This window comes from Pyxicephalus adspersus, chromosome 3 (genome assembly GCF_032062135.1).
Source record: "Pyxicephalus adspersus chromosome 3, UCB_Pads_2.0, whole genome shotgun sequence".
NCBI lineage: Eukaryota > Metazoa > Chordata > Amphibia > Anura > Pyxicephalidae > Pyxicephalus > Pyxicephalus adspersus.
In genome coordinates, this window is record NC_092860.1 from 74,193,378 (window position 1) to 74,214,008 (window position 20,631).

General features: G+C 36.5%; 1 protein-coding gene across 1 annotated transcript in view; it reads right to left on the reverse strand.

Moving 5' to 3' along the window:
- LOC140326563 (uncharacterized) overlaps positions 1 to 20,631 on the reverse strand; it is a 43,331-nt gene that overhangs the window by 10,991 nt on the left and 11,709 nt on the right. The window contains exon 2 of the mRNA XM_072405267.1: positions 11,388 to 11,493. Coding sequence (XP_072261368.1) covers positions 11,388 to 11,493 — 106 coding nt within the window. The remainder of the gene's footprint in view (positions 1 to 11,387; positions 11,494 to 20,631) is intronic.

The following is a 20,631-nucleotide window of genomic DNA, read 5'->3' on the forward strand; positions in this document are numbered from 1 at the left end:
ACAGGTAGGTGTTCACTCTGGCTAGTGCAAAATCACCAGTTGTTTTTGATTGGGTAAAATGTGCCAGCAATCTGCTCCCTCCCCCTCCCCCAAGTATAATTATGTGGTTGATCATAGACCTAGAAAACAGCATAAGAATGAGGTGCATTGATGGAATACTTCCACCACCTACAAGTTGGTGGGGGTGAAGTAATGTGTAAAGGAGCTCACATATTTGAGTTATGGGCAATACATTGTTTATTTGCATGCAGGGTAAGTTTATATCCAGAAGCTTGAAGTCCGTGAAGTAGTACTGAAAGCATTCTTGTGTTTGCCTTTTTGGAAAGCTAAACTCCTTTTATTTGAGTATACTATTGTACAAATGATCCCTGACTCCGTGAACTTTACAAGAGGCATACATTTGCACAGCAGCTTTAGGGTGCCCAATGTACTGGGAAAATAGTTTAAATAATTTGAAAAATATTAGGGTTTGGCATAGGTCTCCATGATACTTTGAACCTTTGATGCAATTTTTGGGGGGGTCCTATGATTTTGCTGTGACTCCTGATATTTATAGGTAAACCCCCTGTTCACAAAGAGACAGTATTGTTACTCCTCAGGTAATGAACAATCTAATGCTTGTTTTTTTCTAAACTGCTGTAATTTTACCTGCAACAATAATTCATTATTCAGTACTCTAACTTCTTTAAGTCAAAATTGATTTACTGCTATGGGCTGCTGCATCATATTACGATTGGTCTTTCTCCATACTCAGTAAAGAAGCCCTATTCTGCTCATTCTAATCTACTTTTTTTGTAATTATTTTTTAAATAGGATGTTTTTATAGAAGTGATGTAAATCCTAGTTCTGACGCCTATTTGTAGTGACTGAGAAACGGAATATACCAAGGGTTTCTACCATCCTATGGTCCTATTTCCTTTAAAAGTGTCCAAATCATTCACACTAAGCTGCATGCTTACAAAATGTTTGCATGGTGATTTGTTCAACAAGAGCTCCTTTTTATTTGTTCATCGGAAATAAGGCATTTGTGAATTGGGTAAATCATTTTGAATGTGGAAAAATTTTAACTTTGAAGCGAAAAATTGTATTCAGTGGAGCAAAAACTGGCATCTTTAGGCAAATGTTAGTAGTAATAAAAATTTCTCATATGCTCCATAGTCTAACCTCAGATATGTTTAGGAAATTAAAAATGTTTAATTATTAAAAATATGAGAACTGTTGAAAGTAATAAACATAGGCTGGAGTTAAAAAATCAAAACTAAAACAAAATATGAGTTATGTTCAGCAAGCCTAAACTTAATTAGGACGAATTATTACTGGTCACTTTTAAAACCACAATCATATGTATATGACCACACTGACTGTTACATCAGAGAAGATCACTGTGCAAAGTTAGAATGCAGATTCCCATCAATAAGGATACAAGCTTCATGCTGGCGAAGTGGGTGTTCCTGCATGCAGCCAACCTACAAATGGTCGCTGAGACTACATGATAGTGATGGTTTTTTATGTGGTAGAAACATTATTACTCTGTCTTCCTTCCTCTGTCTTCCTTGCAGAACCCACCCACTCTCCCAACACCGGCTCAGACCTCCAGAGACACAACTGGCCCACCGCCCCGAGCCTGCAGTGTGTCCGGGAGACGTGCTACATGGTTCTAACTGGTGCCCCCCCCCCCCAAAGCATGGTCCTTCTCCTGACTCCGCTGGTGAGTGCACAGGCCAGAGCCGCAGGCCACCTGTCAGACAGCCAGACTGCTCTAATGGCAGGGTCTCTGTGCTATATCTCGGTTTATTTGGCCCCCCCTAAACTATTGTTTATATTAGGGTTTTATTTAGGGATCTCAAGAGAAGCTATAGAATGGCAAGAACTAATCTAACTAAACTATCTAAAGTCTCACTAAATCCATTCCCCATAAAATATAAAAATAAAAAATATATAATCTCTTTTGAGATTATATACATTCTTTTATTTTGGAAATACTTTGGAAATTACTGTCATACTAAAGTCTTTATTTTTAGGAACAGCTCATTGTGGCATGCTACTTAACGTGTATGTACACCCTAGCAATGAACTTATTTAACTTCAGCTAAAGCCTGTATTTACAGAGTATTTGAAGAAATAAAAGTCAGGACAATATGCAGGTATTGTAGATTTTTTTTCCTGACATAAAATTTTTAGCACTCTTGCTTTGAGTTAAAGGATAACTGTACTTGCGGCATGGAAAGGACAGGTGAGTATGAGATTTCAATAAGCTGAAGGATATTATTGAGGTTTGTCACTGACACATAGAGGGTCAGGAGGGAGAAAAGGGGGCTAGTGGGCAGTAGAGTAAATGTCAGTGTATGATAAGCTGAATTATAACTATACAAAAAAAAGAAAAAAAAGTCTATTTACAAGCCATCAATCTTTGATATTAGGTAGGCAGGCATGTGAAGAAGTACTTTACTAAACCTCATGGAAAAAGTTGAACCCTTTAACATGTTTGAACAAACAAATATAGGAGCTTCAGGATAAGGCAAATGTGCATTTTTAACAATATTATTAATAGATGTAATGCTGTATTGTGGAAAAAGTAAGTATACCCTAAAAGTAGCCATACACCACAAAAGAATTGAAATTAGATAACTGTTAGACTTAATTATCAAATACAAATTCCACACACCATGTTAATACATTTATATTATGATTTTGACTATGGCAGTGCATAACTCAATTTCTTCTTTTTAGTCAGTCCTTGGTGAATTTGCTGATCTGCTTTTGATGTTAAAATAATAATTACCAATTCACTTTCTGCTTTTGGACAGATGGTCTGACTTTTTCTTTAGGCAAACTTTATTATGATGTACAATTAATAGTTGACAGGATGATTATAAACTTCCTAGACCCTGTAGCAGCAAAGCAAGCCAAAAGCATACAGTGACTTCAGAAAGTCTTCAGTAGTGGCTTAGAGACAACTGTGTGAATGTCGTAGAGCGGCCAAACCAGAGCCTTTGGCTGGAGAGACCTGCAAATGGATATGAATATCTGAATATGTAAATTATATATTTCAGTTTTTTCTAATTAAGTTACCTGTTTTAGTGCTGAAATGCTTGACGCGGGTAGCTCGGACCTTCTAGCCCATCCCTTATAAACACCATTGTCATAACTACCTTCTACTACCAAACTCCCCCTGCATACCAGCCACTCCCCCCAATTAAATACCCCAACACAAAATCTTGGATTTAAATTGGCTGGCAAGCAGCCGTTTATTTAAAACACCAATAAATAAAGTTTAACTTTCCAAATAATTAACAAACAAATATCCAAATAAATAAATGCCAAAATAAATTACATTTTACACTTTGATAAGCATACATTAACATAAATTAACATAACACTCCATTATTAATATAATTATTAATAAACGGGATTATATAATGTTAACATATTACATTGAATATAGCTTAATGAACCAACAACTTAATTCCCCTTTTAATAATACATAACCATTACAAAAGTATTCATAATGTTATCAAACTCCCAATTATACACCCAAACAACCAAGCTGCAGGTCTCAGAAGGCAAAATCCCACCCAACAAGAATTGAACCCTTCCAACATCTCCACCTTGGCCCCTAGCTGCCCAGCACTGCCTTCAGGAACCATAATCATCCGTTCACCATAAAGGGGAGACCCCACCAAAGGGGATCCCCCCTGCCAAAATCCACCCCTTTTCAATACACTGAATCCCTGCCTTCCAAGACCCCAACCTCTAAAACGAACCCACCTCTCAACTCTACCTAAACATAAGAGGGAGGGTGGGCGGGAAACTTTTTCTGTCCAAAAGAGGGCCTCTCACTATCATCCAACCCCTTTTAACATCTCCCATTCCTAATCTCCTCCTACCCCACGTTGTTTACTAGCCCAGCCCCCTCTGGCAACACTACCCTTTTTCTTAACCCCTTAAAAGCTCTGGGCTAGGCCCCAGCACCCGGTCATGTAGGCCCTGCGCCTAATTCTTATGGCTACGTGCCTCTCTTTCCAGTTTGCACCAAACAAGTCTTTTGTTCCTGTATTTAAACAATGGGTATAATAGGACTAAACCATTTGTGTTCTGATACAAAACTGGAATATTGTGAGAATAATTTGATTCACACTGATTAAAGATCCAAGAGCTGTAAAGGAATTGCAGAGCCTACAGGAAACCTGAAGAAAAATGTAGACAGTGATGCTTTTTATTAAAAGAAGTTACTCTGTGGCATTAGGGAAAGTAACTATTCAAATGAAACTGTTAAAAGGATTTCATTTTAGCTTTAGGGTTTGGAAAGAACCTTAAACATAATGCTATTTTTATGTATGTAGCCTAAAACTTAGCTGTCAATAATTATTTTCTGTATCTACAAAAAATGTGCCATTAAGTTCACAAACAGTCACACAGTTGCTTGTGGGCCTAGGAAATCTGAACAAAGCTTCCCACGTTGCTTTCAGCACAGAGATTCCTTGCACACGGTATATTTCAGATTACAGCATATTCATCTAAAGCTGAGCACATTTAAATTCCTGTTGCCTTGGGATACAACTTTACTTTGTAACAACAAAGTAACTCAGGAAACAGGTGCCCTGAGTAAAATATATTATTTAAGTAGATCAATTTCATGCATCTAAGCTCTATATTACTGTTAGCAGGCTCTGGAAGAAAATGTGGAATGTGGAAAAATATGTGCGAATGAACACATGCAACATACACTTATACATGGAATGCATATATATGTGGAATAGCAAAAACGTCAGTTGCAGAAATCACTGTAAATCTAGCAAAAAGTATATAAAAGCAGCACTAACGCTATCGTGTCAACAAAAAAAAAAAAAATTATTAGTATAATTTAACATCTCAAGTTAAAAAAAGAATTTTATGATATAGTCCGACATACAAAATCTAAGCAGGATTTGACCACTTTACTTAGGGTTTGAGTGCAACAAGCTTCCTCCATCTGAAATTAGGAACATTTTTGTTAAGAAGTAAAAGCAGCATCAGAACATTATTTTAGTGACTGTAGAAATTAATGCAATTTAAAAAAGCATATTTGGTGTTTGGAGGAAAATATGTTCCCTACATTGATCACAATTTAAAATCCATGAAATTAGAAATGGATACTTCAGATTATAGAAACATACATAGTGGGTATGCTGGTAAAATCTGTTTTATTTAAACCTCAGATCCCAAGATTCTGGTGCTTTCTTTGCTATTGGTGGTGTAGTGAGATTGTGCCAAGATCAAAAAATTCTTTAGGTCTCTAGGACGGTACCCCACAGCCACTTTGGTGATTAAACCATGTTCAGGGGGTGGCAATTAACTTGCAAAGTGACTGCATTTGGGAAAAACATTTTTGCCGGATTTACCTGACATGTTTGTTCTGGATCAATGTGGTGTGGACTAATGAGTCAAAGGTAGAAATGTTGCTCCAAAGACAGAACTTTTGAATAGCAACTTTGACTCCCATACTAATAATAAAGCATGGTGACTTAATGCTATGGTTTGGGGTTACTTTGCTGCTTCAAGGTCTTGGCAACAGTAAGTCAAGCATGAGTTCTGCAATTATATCAATGTGTGCTTAATGTGAATGTAAGGGCATCTTTGGAAAAGGTAGAGAAGTGGGAATAAATCTTCCAACACAATAATGATTTAAAACACATTAGTAAATCTACCAAAAAATAGAAGCTCAACAAGAACAAATGAGGCGTTGTGAACTGGCACAGTTCAAGCCCTAATTTGATGCCCATTTATATGTTGTATTGATTTTGAAATGGCCAGTCCAAGGGACAAAATCTACATTTATATTTTTCAATTGTATTTTAGTGACCATGCTAAATTTTATTTTGTGTTTCTTCACATATACCACAATAACTTTAGACATTGTTTGAATGAATGTTTACCTGCATCTGCATCCTAAAATAGTCTTTAAAGGGTGTAAATACAAGTATCAAGGGATTTTACCTGCTGTTTAAGCACTTTCTCAGCTAGTCTGTACCCAGCCTGTCAAAAACTCTACTATTTACAGTAGATGTGTGCAGATCTTTGGCCCATGTTCAAGCAATGTTTTTAACTAGTGCAAGGCTCTAGTTTGTGCTTTACCTCTGCATTTTGCTTACTGGTTTTCTGGGTGCTGACTTTTGCTTTTTTTATATACTTGTTCACAGCCTATCCTGCAAATCATCTGCTGGTGTGAATTTGTGTGGCTCACATTTATGTGCATTTGATGAATGTTATCAGCCACCAAGGAGAAGACTCAGATCTGCACTTTTAGATTCCAACTGCACTCAAAAAATTTGTGTCATTGTGCCCTGTAATGCTTTTATATGCCTAATTACCAACATTGGATTTATTGGCCATGGTAGGATCAGGCACAAGGAGGACTAGAAGGACAAACTTGACAGCATCGGAGAGCTCATGAACATCTGTAGTTACTAAAAATGATGCAAACATTTTGTTACAAACTAACTAAATATCACAGATATCTGTGTCAAAAAAGCCAATATCATTCATACTGGATTCTTAAACTTGGTAATTAGTTTGTTTCTCTCTATACCCATATACATTCAAATGGATTGAGTTACACAAATTATTTAATTTGCCCATGGATATATTTTCCATTTTTATGTGATTGAATAAAAATGATATATTCTTTGCTGCTTAGCAGTGAGATATGATTTATCTATGAGAACTGCTGATTTATTTACCATTTAGCAGAAAAGTCTCATCAAATTACAAGCCAGTACTATTTACAATATTTATGCAAACTTAATCTAACCATCTGGGAGATTGTTATGTATAATAAAACCTATTCACGTTTTTCCATTACTCTATGCCTTAGTGTTCTTTGGAGAACTAAATAATTGAAATGGATGGCTATAATATTCAAAGTAATATTCTCAACCACTTGACATGAAAGGAAGAGGGATTTTACAGACAAATGGCTTTATTAGATATTGCAAAAGAACTATTAGACATAGTTGAAGAGCTAAGGATCACTCATAGTTAATTTAATTAAAGAAAAATTGAAAATCACATTAAACATTTAAGGTATGTCCAAACTGGCAGCTCAGAAGCTGTTCAACAGTGACCCTGTTGATACAGTGAAAGTTTCCTGAACTAAATAAATTAACCTTTCACAACCCTTGAAATAGAATCCTTAAAATAATTTTCAGGTCTCAGAAAACTTTTTTCTCTCTAAAGATTTTCCGAACCTAATTCAAAATCAAAGCCAGAAAAAGAATGAACAGTAGATAATAAAATGTCTAGTGTTCTTTTATATTGGTGATCAAATGGCCCTTTACAATAGTCTGCCCTTAGTGGCCAGTGAAGAAGTGCTTCCTTACATTGTTGGTTAGTGGAAATGGTCATCCGTAAATTGGAGAGCAGAAAAGTGCCCTTTTACTCTCGTAATAAGTCAAGAAAAGTCCATTACATGCATTGTAGTGTTTCCTGCTAATAAAGGTGCTTGTAGGTCTTATATTGGTGGTCAGTAGAAAACTGCCACCTTATCTTGGTGGTCAGTTGTAAAGTTTGCATTTACATTGGTGGTCAGGGTAGTATTTTTAATTCTTGTGCATGAGAAGTTATCAGCTCATAAGATTTCTGGCAAAACAGGTTTTTTTTCAACTTCTTGATCAGAAATAACATAACAGTAGAGATTGCAGGAAATGTAAAGCGGAAGTAAACTAAAAAAAACAAAAAACCCTTTATTTTCGCAGATCCGTGGATCCTTCGAGAGCAGGGATCAGCAACCCGCGGCTCCAGAGCCGTATGCGGCCCTTTAGCCTCCTTGTTGTGGCTCCCTTCAGCCGCCGACGGGAGATCCCTGATGGGGGATCCCCTTCCTCCCGTAGACACTGTGGAAGGAGGGGGATTCCCCTTCCAGTGTTTTAACTGAAATAAATCTAGCAGAGGCGTGTACCAATGGGTGTGTACAATGACGTCATCGTCAGGAAAGTTTCACAGCTGTGTTTGTGTATGAATGCAGCATGTCATGCTCGGCAGCCTTACATCTCTCCCAGTACAAACCTTCATATCTCCTGGACAGTATGTCATACCGACCTGAATTTTTTAGGGTACACAGGGGACCCTCATAGCTAGCTGTACCCCAAATTTCATCTCCCCACTTTTAACAACTTTCAAAATATGAGGGTCATAATTAAAAAAATAGGTAAAAATGAACATCAGGGTTGCTATTTTAAAAGTAAGTGTGTCTAGAAGCCCAAAATTAAACATACAAATTATGGACCCCTCCCTGGGTCGACTTATATAGCAAGGAGGTGCGAATCCCAAATTTATATCTACCTGTCACAAAACTAGAAATGTCATACTACACTACCCTGTCCCCTTCCCTACTTTGAACCCCAATTTCCCTGGAACAGGAAGATGTACAAAACAAAAAATGTAGGTGAACGTGGAGGACATCTGTGACTATTACTCCGTAAAATTTCATCATTAGGCCATCGTCAGGAGGCTTCCATTCTCACATTGCACTGGTGCAAGATCTCACTGCACATGTGCGCATGCTCTGTATACAGATGTAAGGATAGCACAATGCACCATCTCAACAGAAATAATTATTTAATAATGGTGTATAAAGATTGGTTTTATCTTTATGGGCCCAATTTATCAAAGCTCTCCATGACTAGAGAAGATAGACTTTCATGACTTGATTTGGGTGATCAAGCAAACCTTGAATGGATATGGTCCAAAATTGAAAATATTTGCCAACTAATAGTAAATGATTTGAGGAAATTCAAGTTTGCTACGGTAGATAACCCAAGTTCTCCCATGATGTCTACCTTCTCCAGTCTTGGAGATCTTTAGTAAATCAGGCCTTTTGTCCCAACATTGTCCAAAACTGATGTACTGGGAAAATTTGCATTTTCCTGAAAAGGGTCAGTGCAATATTGGGTCAGGTTTTTCTAAAATTTTGCTCATAGCTGAGAGTAACTAAAATATAGCTCTCAGTTTCCAGACAGTTTTAAGACATAAATTATGCATAAATGTATTAAAAGTTTAGTTAACCAGTATATTTTGGACAGCTACAGTTTACTTGGACAGAGACAGCAGCATAAGAATCATCTTTTCTACAGCTTGTTATTAGTATTGTAATGTATGCCAATATCTTCTGGTAAATCACACCTCTTCTATGCAACTTGCACCTCTAATAGTCTGGGTTTTTTTTTCATTGTATGTAAAACCATAATGTCATTCATCTTTGCCCCTGCACGTGCAGGACAAGAGTAGGTGCAATAAACATTTGTCATTGCATGCTAGGTGTCGGTTCCATAAAATTTCCATGTCTAACCTGATTAGTGGCATTGAGTGGTCTCCAGCACAGAAACATCAAACCTGAAGCATGATTTTCCAATCATGCTCTTTTGTTCAAACCAAATGCTAATGTACTATGGCATTCAGAGTTTTAATATTTATTTGGAGCAATATTTCAATAACTCTTAAATATAGTTTCTTCCTTACAAAGTATTTTAATTCTACCTTTGTGTTTTTCTAAACAGAGAAGGACCAATGGTGATTTTTCAGGAGGCAGCACCAGGTAGATAGTAAGTAGTGCTGTAAAAGCTGCTTCTTTTTTTCAACCATGTTGTACAATGGATTAAATATGAAGTAGAAGTCGCTTGCATTCACTACAGTTTTTATTTGTTAGTTCTTTCAGTTAATCCATGATTTTTTTTACTTCTTGTATCAAGTGACAACACTATTCTGCAGAGATATCACAGCAATGTTGTTGTCGGAAAGCTGTTACTAGATAGTTATTCAAGATAGTGCTGGATACATGTTTGAACCCTTTTTAATTGGAAAATGAAACCATAACCATGATGTTTCAATAGAAAAACAATAAAATACATTACAAAGTATTAAACTTAGTAATAACACCTAGTAGTAGAACTTTGAATCACATGATTATGGTTGTTGCATCCATGTCTGTATAAAATGCATGCTATTATCTGTTTGGAGTATCTTAGGCCATGTGCTAACTTTGCTGCTTACTGGGTAAGATAGTATTCAGTTTATATATGCTGTATAGAGCATGGTATATCCTGAATAATCATTAAAAAAGGTAGGAGAAAGCCTTCAGCTGGCTTCTGTATAGTTTCAAGATACCTGTATCTAAGAGTATAGGTCATTGCTTGTGATCTTCTGAAAATAGGTTACTTTCAAGAGTAGGGACATAGTACATAATTGATAGGTGACTGTTTGGGATGTAGGGAACAACAGCCTTCACCCTCTGACACCAAATTCTATCCATTAGCTGTTTTTTTCTTTTTTTTATGTTTTTGACTTTTTTTGCTGTTCATCTTTTGCTGATTTAACCTAGCTTACTACTAATTACTTAAATGCGTGCACACAAAATACAGTGTTGTGCGCTAATTCTCTTATTGCAATTGTTGGTTTTTAGGAAGATGCTGCCGTAAGGTCTTTTTCAGCGTTTGTACTTTTCTTTTTTTTTTTATTTCACATTCTATTTTATTTATTCATCCAATAGCTGACCTTTACTATATTCCAATGTAAGCCTTTAATCTAGGTGAGCATTAACATTCTATAACAAGTGTCTTTAGCTGTCTGAAAAGCAGTGCTGCTACATTAAGGTATTTTCTTCTCCTGGAGCTAGCAGGTGTTCTTCCGCTTCTAAAGTAGCTCTTAAATAGTCTTAAGTACAGTTTATTGCTGAGATTTTCTCTCTGATGTACTTACAATTTCTTTGCAATTTTACACTTCATCATCTATGCTTGGGAATATAGTAGAGCTTTTTGATCTGTCTCTGTCCTCTTATATGTAGGTGGCTTTGGAATGGGCTCTTGTATGCACTTTTATGTGTCCTCCATTATCAGCAGCATCCTTGTTTCAAAACTTACAGGTTTAGTGGTTCTGGTTTGTCATATTAGCAACTAGAAACTTTGATGAAACACTGTAAATAGTTATCATATATTCCTTCTGACATTTTTTATTTTCCACAGACTACTTTGTTGTTTCTACAGTAATTTTTAGTACCTTAGTTGAAGCAATCTGACTAGATGCAGCTTCTAATGTGCACTATGAGCTCTATTAATAAAACATGAAATCAGACATTCCTTTGTGGGAATCTTCCAGGTCCATGTGTTTCAATGGTAGTAACTGATTCCCACAAAGGAAAGTTTGAAGGAATGTCAGATTCCCTGTTTTAAAACTGGAGCCCAGAAATCAGAATAAGAAGTTTTAGTACAGGGGAAAACTTTCATCTTTAGGATTTGGTCAAGTGACCAAGTTTCTCTTCACCTTTACAACAACTTTTATTATTGAGATGGTAAATTCATCAAAACACACAAATGACTGTTACAGATAATCTGTAAAAACTGCTAGCATCTACTTACCTCTGAGTTTGCTTTCTTGAGGGGCATTTGCTAGCCATGAGACCGCACTGCAGTAGGCCTGAAATGTTATCACCTCCTCTCCATCCACTGGAACTTGCTGCAGCAGCTGAAATAAAAACATTTAAGTCAGATATTCTGTATTTCCATTTGGCTTCTCTAAATGCAGCTTTTTATTTGCCCAATTACATAAATCCAACATTTCAATTCCTGCTGCACACAGCCCTGTCAGATTAATGTAGGTTTGTCTTGAATGCATCTTGGTAGATTAAAAAATCTAAATAGATTGCTCTCTTTAGTTTGCTTACAGCCCTGTACACATTAGAATGTATAAGAAGCTTTCAAATGAATAAAGAAGCAGTCTTTTTATCACACACTAGAGATGCAGCCAATATTTTTTACAGAGATTATACTGCATTCTGGGCATGCTTGGTTTTGAGCTCTAAATGTTGCTGTTGTAAATGGTCACAGAGAACCAATGCTGAAATCTCCACAATATATTACATTGTATAAACCATGAAGCAATCGGTTATGTTTATGTATGGAGGTGTGACTATTTTTTTTACTGTTTTTCCCCATTACTGCATGGTAACATTCTGTTATTTCACTGATACAATGTCACCCCAATCACATACCTTCTAACTCTGTAAATGGAAAAGAACAGACAAATTAAATATGTAAAAGAGGGCATAACTTCACATTTCTGAATTTTCGGCACAGCTCAAACAAGAGTCCAAATCTCTGTATAAATTGCATGCATTTGCCACAAAATGCTCAATTACTTAGCAACAAGTGCCCTTCTTACAGACACACATACACTTTAAATAAAGGATCAGTTTTTTAAAAAAATATAATCCTTCATCACATATCATTTTGCACATAAGAATATAAAAAGGGCTAACACTTTAGTTTGTGAAACCAGTAGGTGCAAAACAATACCTATTTTGGTTATGAGAATATAATGCTTGATCAGGAGTATGCAACATGTAACATAATATATAGTGGTGCTGGGCACCGCCTAAAGCTAGCCTGGTGGATAATGCTCTGGTGGACCTGTATACACAGTGCTGAACTGTACTTATTTTGGATTATACCTGTTGACTGATTTGCACTAGCTGGCAATCAATGTAATAATTACCCTTGGCTTGTGTCTCTCTTGAGACCATTCATTCCACTTCTAACCAGCAATGTAATTCCCATCATGTTTGCACTTTTCATAACTTGAAAGCAATGCTGGGAGCTATTATTGTAACTGACACTGACATCAACACTGAAGGTTGATTTTTGCAGTAACTGACACATATACTTTTTGGCCTTCATTACACTTTCTCTGCAGAGGATGTTCAAACAGAAATCTAACACTCAGTGTACAGTGCACAGTAATGGGTTACTGTGTGTTGTAGTACACTGCAGTTCAGGGGCATTAGGTAGTTGTGTTAATTTAACAATTTACAATTATTTGCCCTGAAACACACCAATGCATATAATGTTACTGTGTGCATTATCAAGGCAAAATGTTTATCATTTTTAAACATCCATTCCTGAATTGTACACTGTCCCCATGCACAACTCAGCCATACTGCTAGAAGAAACCACTGACAATTATTAATACGGAAGGCTTGGCTACAGGAGAATCCAGAAAGGACCATGGACATCTAAGGAGGTCCAAATATAATGAGATTATAGTTCACACAACCTGTTTTTTAAGATTCTTTAGGGCTTCAGAATATTATCTCTTGGAACTGAAAAAATCATACAATGCTGACCTCTTAAACCCCAGCCTGTTGATAGAACATTGAAAAAATACAGCAGATTGATAGGACTGTCCTTCTGTTCACTGATCTATCTCCCTTCAGGTCCTGTTAATACATATGAAAGCAGCACAACTGATTAGTTCATAGTGTTCCCCTCCTTTTCTTAGTCCATGTGTTAATGTTTAGGGGATTGTAACCTAAGGTATGATAACCTAAGCCAAATCCAGGTAATTTTTACTAGCTGCATTTAAAAAATATATTTAATGTCTAAGGCTAGGTAGACATGTGCAATGATTGTCGTTCGAAAAAGGACCAACGACAGATCAACGATTATTCACAATTATTTTGAACGATCATATAGTGCACGATTCTGTACATGCTGTAATGATACGATTGTTCAAATATAGTGTACCAATACTGTACACACACTAGATACTGCAGGAAGTGACGTGTACAGAAGATAGTTTACCACAGAACCATTCACCATCACTACACGACAGTACACAAAATAGATAGTAAATGATCGTCACCCAAACGAACCTGCCAGGACGGTCATTTCCAGCGACATTCCTCGTTTATTGGCGTCATTGTTGTTGTGCACTTTTTTTGTTAACGATTATGGAACGATCTGTTGTTAATTGTTTGTTTCCAATGACAATTATTGCACATGTGTATAAAGTTTTACTTACCATGCCTATATTCAAACCCAAGGTCTCTCCTCTGACACATGGATAACTTACTTATTACCCAGTGACCTGTTACCTCATCAGACAACACCTCTTATGATTAGCTAGGGAACCTAAAGTTGAGTATTGCGTCATTATGCTAGTGCTGAGCCAAATAATGGTTCTGATGTTCTGATGCTCCTATGACCCAAGTGCCCCTTGCAAATGCATAAGTTCAGTGATTCCTTGTGCAATAAAGCATGCGTTTTGTCTGTTTGCTGTCTTCTACTAACTGAGCATGTGCATGAGCTGCTGGGACCAGATGAACTCCTGCGCCTGCACAGTTATGTCCCAGGTCTGGCCAAATTATTATAATGAAGATCAGAAAAGGAAGAAGATAGCGGCAGATGGTGGCAGTGTGTTTAAAAAATTGTGGTCAGGCAGGTAAGGTTATTTTATTACAGAAGCAACATCGCCTGTCCCTTCTGCAAAAAGTAACCTGCCTGCCTTTTTTTACGACTATAGTTCTGCTTGAGCAGCCAAATCCTGAAATATTATACTAATAACAAGTATAATATCTCAGATTCTTCTTATATTCACATGTGTGTTTAAATATTGCATAAAATTCCAAAGTTCCAAGAATCAGCTGCACCTTTTGCTAACCACAATGTACGGAACATCATGAACGACAAAAAATAAATGTAGAATGCATTAGCAGTGGAATCCTGTAAAGTTTTTCAAACAGGTTGAACTTGGCTAGGCAACCTAACAAAAAATACAGCACACATTTCCAGATGATTGGATTTATCTCTAAAGCCATATAATATGGAAAATGTATTTTTGCTACTGGATTATGTTGTTCTCAATGCTACAATTAGCAGATGCTTTGTTCTTTGTACCTGTCTGCAGACACCTCTTTTTCTTCATTTGTTTAGTGACACTGAAGCTGCAGATCTCTCTGCCATTGAATAAGTCATGCTTGTGTTGCTGAGGGAAATGTACTGATTAAATCTGACTTCATTAATCCAGACACATATAACATTTATTTGTCCTTGGAGAATTGTTTTGCCAGGAGGTGAAAAATTATTGCTTTTTGCTCAGTTCACAGCTACCCAGGATTAATAAAATGGGATTTTACACTTGGCAGTGAGTGGTTGCAGGGCATATGTCTGCAGTTTTGTTGAAGGGTAAAACGCTGTGATATAAAAAGTATACTTATTGGTCTTCTTGTTCACAAAATGACATAATATTAATTAAAACCCATATTAAAAAAAAACTGCTCCTAGAACAATTGCAGACATTTTGCCACTTTGGCACCTTTAGGGCTACACACTGTTTTTACACTTGTATAAAGTTCTTGCATAGCTTGCTGCATTTTACTAGAATTATGAGTATATGTGTCTCATAGTCATGAGTGATTTATTGTTGTCATGTTTTACGTTTTTAAATCTTTATTTTTAAATATTTATCAGGTTTATCGGGCACATTTGCTTAGAGATGATAAATGAGACCAGAGAAAAATCAACTTTTGTATGCAAATTGCACTAACTTCAAAATGGGCCAATCAAACTGCAGCTACAGAGTCTGATATTTCATGTCAGTGCTATTTGCACACAAAAAATGAATTGTTTTTATTTTCATTAAGCATCTCTACATTCACCTATTTGTTATTACCTATCAGCTCAGTTAGGATGAAGCACATGAACTATCCTTAGGGCTATAATATTTAAACACTGCATTTGTTTCTTATATCCAGATTACCAACAAAAGAATGGAATTTCCAGATGTGCAGGGAGGGGTAGTCCAATTTGGCAAGAATGTCATTACACAATAGGTGTAATCATATTGCAAGGTAATATAAAGACATTCAACACAAAAAATGACAATTTAGAATATTAATGAATATATTCTAATATTACCAATTGAAATTTGAACTCTTCTATTATTTTTTTTTACACAAGATTGACACAGTGTTTCCTCAGCATTCACACACTTTGTCTAGTGGAGTCCAACTAGAAAATATAGAAACCTTATGTAAAATTTGTGTAAATCTTGGTGGAAAAGTTTATATAAAAAAAGTGTTTTTTTTTGGTATTTCAAATGTAAGCTCTGGTTTAATTGGAAACTAGATACAAACTGTTAAGGTTTTTTTGTCAGCAACATTATAAATCAAACTTTGCTTCTGTGCTTTGATTTTTCTGGTAGAATAATAATACTAATGCTTACTTTTAAACACATTACCAGATTGGTCTGATTTCCACCCTTTAGAATGATCTATTTATCTTCCTCATTGCATTTCTGTGAATAACCACTGGATGGGGAAGTAGATCACACATTATTCTGTCCTGTAAAGAAAATCTGCCTATAATTTCTCCCATGCTCATGATACTTGATTCTGTTTGATAATGGTTGGTGCTTAAGATTGACTGCTTTTGTATCTAGTCACTTTTTTTTTTGCTCTGTGTACATCTTTCTTAAGCTGCGTACACACTTCCAATTTTTATCGTTGGAAATGAACGATGAACGAACGACGAACGATCGATTGGGCAAAAATCGTTCGTAAAAAAAGTAACCAACGACGCTGACGAACGAGGATAGTGGTTGGAAATGAACGACCGGACCGGCGGATCGGATTGGACGACGATCGTTGACCATCTATCGTGTGTACAGTCGTTCATTGATCGTCCATGGTCTGAGCATGCGCGGTGAACGAACGTTCGCTCACTTCCTGTGGTGCACGTCAGTTCCTGTATCGTTCAAACGATCGCATCTATTGTGTGTACAATATCTGCGAACGATCGTGTCGTTATCTGTATGTACAGGATCGGTGCTATACGATCGTTCGCAGATATCGTGCAGGATCGTTCGTCGTTCGTTTACCAACGATAATAATTGGAAGTGTGTACGTAGGTTTAGTTTGCTTTTCTCATGATGACGATTATCATGATTACTGGAGATAAATGAACACAATTTGGCATTGTGGGTAAGCGTGTTATGACAATGCACAAGTATGGCGAAGTGTAAATGGACCCCAAAAGTTATTTTTGAGGTGAAAGGAGAACATTCTATATATACTAAAATATATATATATATATATATATATATATATATATATATATATATATATATATTCTTTGTTTAGGCCAAGAACACATATGGGAAAAGGAAAGTTCATTTTGGGATGCATCATTAAATTAATGTTAGGTGTTAGGGTATTGCCTTTTTTGTAGAATCATGAAATAGCAGGTCCAACAATATATATATATGTATATGTTTACGAAGTGGATAGCCAGCAGAAAACTCTTTAACAATTTTTTTGCATTTTTGTTTCATTGTTGCATCAAACGGTCCTTCTATAACATAAAGTCCCCAAATAGAGAATTTTATGTCATTTGTATTTTTTTTTTTAAATATGATCTGTCCACCCATGCATTATCCCAGTATAAGGCTGGCGCTTTAACTGCCTGCTTTTATGGTTACGTCACACACAAACCACGTATTGGCAGGCAATGCAAACGTTTTTGCAACTAATATGATAGCCCTTCAAACGAGTCATGGCAGACACTACTAACAAAAATTAACCAGGATTTAGGGGACAGTCTGCAATTTGAAAACAACACATCTTTTGTTGGGTTAAACAACAACAAAAAAAGATTGGATATTTATTTCTCTTTCTGAGCACCATGCAGTCCCCCAATTCTTAAAACGTCAAAATTGTACAAACAGAACAAATTCTAGGATTTTCCATGAACCAGTTTATTTATCTTTAGAACAGATACAACCATTTACTTCAGCCAGGAGGACTCCATTTAAGTAAAAAAAAAATTTGGTTGCATCATAGGAGTATTTAAGATATCACATCGAATAGTCAATAATCAAGTCTTTCAGTTTAGCTGCAAACATCCTCTACAGACATTCGGCTAAAACACAACAACCTAAGTAGACTTTAGTAGTGGATTGGATGCGATAGCTTTAAAAACTTATTGTATCCCTGTCTTTGCTAACTAAAATAGTAATATACTTTGCACAGATATTCTCTCCCAACACAGTTGCTATTTCTTACCCACATCAGTGCAAAGCAGACCTCGAGAAACACTATTTCTATGCTATGCAATAGACATGATGATGGTACCCAGCTAGGAATATCTAGGTCTTTGAGTACAGATTGGATCAGAGTACTAAATGTATTTCCTGATAAGGTGTCTGTGAGCTGTTTATAACTGGAAGGGTTAACATGTAGAAATGGTTTCTGTAATTACTAAAAAAGGAAAGGTGTATTTAAAATATACATAAAACATATTATTCTATTCAATTCATTGTGAAAATATTGTGAAAAGGCATATTAACATTATTTTTACCTTTTAGTTAGTTTAGTAGTTAGTTAGCATTGTGCATATAAAGCCATCATGCAAAATCACAAACAGTGTAAAACTTTGCCTGAACACACCAGGTTATTAGTTATTACTGGTTTGTTTTCAGTGTGCAATCCAAAATAAAAAACGGCTACAAAGGCAAAGACGTTTTTTTTATATTGTTTTAATGCCTTAGTATTTTGTTCTTGTGATGACTTTTATTTGCTTTACCATGAGGAGGTTTAGATGTCCTCTTTGCATCAGTTTAAAGGTGTTTATGGTACATTTGGAGCCCTTTTCTTTGCTTTAATAAATATAATGATGTCACTGGTAAACCATCACTTTCAAGTTTTCATATCCAAATAAACCAAAACATCTTCTTACCAGAATGCTGCAATGATGTAAAAGCCAGATGTTTGCAGACACCACAGAGACAGACCAATGCTTAGCATCGAAGAGTGTGAACTGATAAGCATATTGGCAGGAATCTCTAATATAACACATTTACAATGCACACTGCAGTGGTGATGTGATTGAAGAGAAAATAGAAAAAAAAAATTTCAAAAGTTAAAGAAGAACTCTTAAAAAGTGAGGCAAGGCTAACACAGAAAATGATTGCAAAGTTATAACCAGAACAAGATTTGTCAACTGGAGCACAAATGGTATGCCCTCTAGCCCATATATGGCCCTTTGTATTTGCTACACCATCATGTACAGTCCCTGGCACATATATTTTGTAATGGCAGTGGTCCTTAACAGTCTAACACAGGGGCCAGCAATTTTTTTTGGACTACTAGGCTATTTCAGGAGGTCAAGAAGGCACACTAGGCCAGAAGAAACAAGGTGTCCAAGGAAAGGTTTTTTCCAACCAGGACTGCAAGCGAGCAGCCCCAGTCTTCCGCTCATCCGCTGTGTAGTCTCTGTACGTGTGCGCGTGCTTGGCATTGAAATAATGTGTCAGTCTATTCGGGGTTGAAGACAGGACGTTCGAGGTCAACCTTCCGGAGAATGGTAGCTGCGCCTTGCTTCTGCCCTTTAGGCATAGTAATTGGGGTTACTGTGTGGGAACTCGATGATATCGCAGGAACTCGTGATAATGTGACAATTCAATTAGACCGGATCCAACAATAAATTACTAGGGGGGGGTTAGGCCTGACTGGAATACTGGCTAGGCGGTATGCGGCCTAAAGGCCACAGTTTGCCTACCTCTGGTTTAACATAACATATCCCAAGTCTAGGAACATCTTCTGCAGCATATTTTTAGTCTCCAACAACACCAAATTGTGAAATTATAAGCATGTTCCCCTGCTAGTATATTTGCAGTTTTCACAGTCTTTTGTAGGATTACATACATTAATATGTGCTTACCTTTAGTGCTCCCTGGGACCTCAAACTTTATGTTCAGAAAAATGTCAAGGTGCAGGGCAAATTAAAGCAGTACTAAACTTTCAAAACAAAAATGTTTTAAGCAGGCCGACTATTTTATTCAGAAGGGGCATGTTATAATACTACATAAATATTTACCAATCTTCCATAAGACTCGAACCATCATACAATCTAACAACATAGATGCAGATTTTCTAGCAGTAGTGTCTGCTTTCGGCTCTTGCTTCCTCCAAACCTGTTTGGTTATAAGACCACATCCAGCACCCGGCTGGACTGAAAAGATTCCAGCCGGGTGCTGGAAAAGTGCGGTATTTAACAAATGTCACAATTGTAAGGTCCACTATAAAACAAAAACAATGGTGGCTGTGAGTATGGGCATTTGTTCCACCCAGATTTCTCTGTATAAAAGGCAATAATGGGTGTGTACCAATAATGGGCGTGCACCAATATCACCTGCAAATGCATTTCTGAATCACCAGACTACAAAAAATAGATTAGAGTGGACTGGTGCAGTAATCCAGTAATTGGATAAATACTGAGGTACTGTAACTCTTTCCTATAACTGTTTGGAAGCTGTCCATACCTATCACTAAAACACAGGCATTTTTTTAATAGGGTGGCAAAAAGTGCAATCAAAGTAAAAAAAGTGAAACGTTTAGTAAACTAAAACAATCAATCAAATCAGTAAAGAACAAGAAATAAGCTACTGCACTTTGCACTGGCTTACTAAATTTGGATTTGCACTTGTGAATCGCATTAATGCACATAAGCAACATTTCATTAAGGCAGCCCCTTCAAATGAACGGTTCAGAAATGCACCACGAAAAATGGGTATGTAACATTTTTGTCAATACTGTGCTTCACATAACACACATAGACATTGAAGCCGTGTTGTCTTAATATGTTGGGGCTCTATTAAAAATAAATGGCAATGTAATGCTCTAATCATGCATGTGTAGCAGTAATAGCGAATGCACTACAATAACAAAAAAAAAACTCCTAGCCACATTAAACCTGCTGAAAGTTCATTTCTCAATGGCTATAATGAGTTGCTGGACTTCACTGATCTTTGGAAAGTGTTATTAATAAA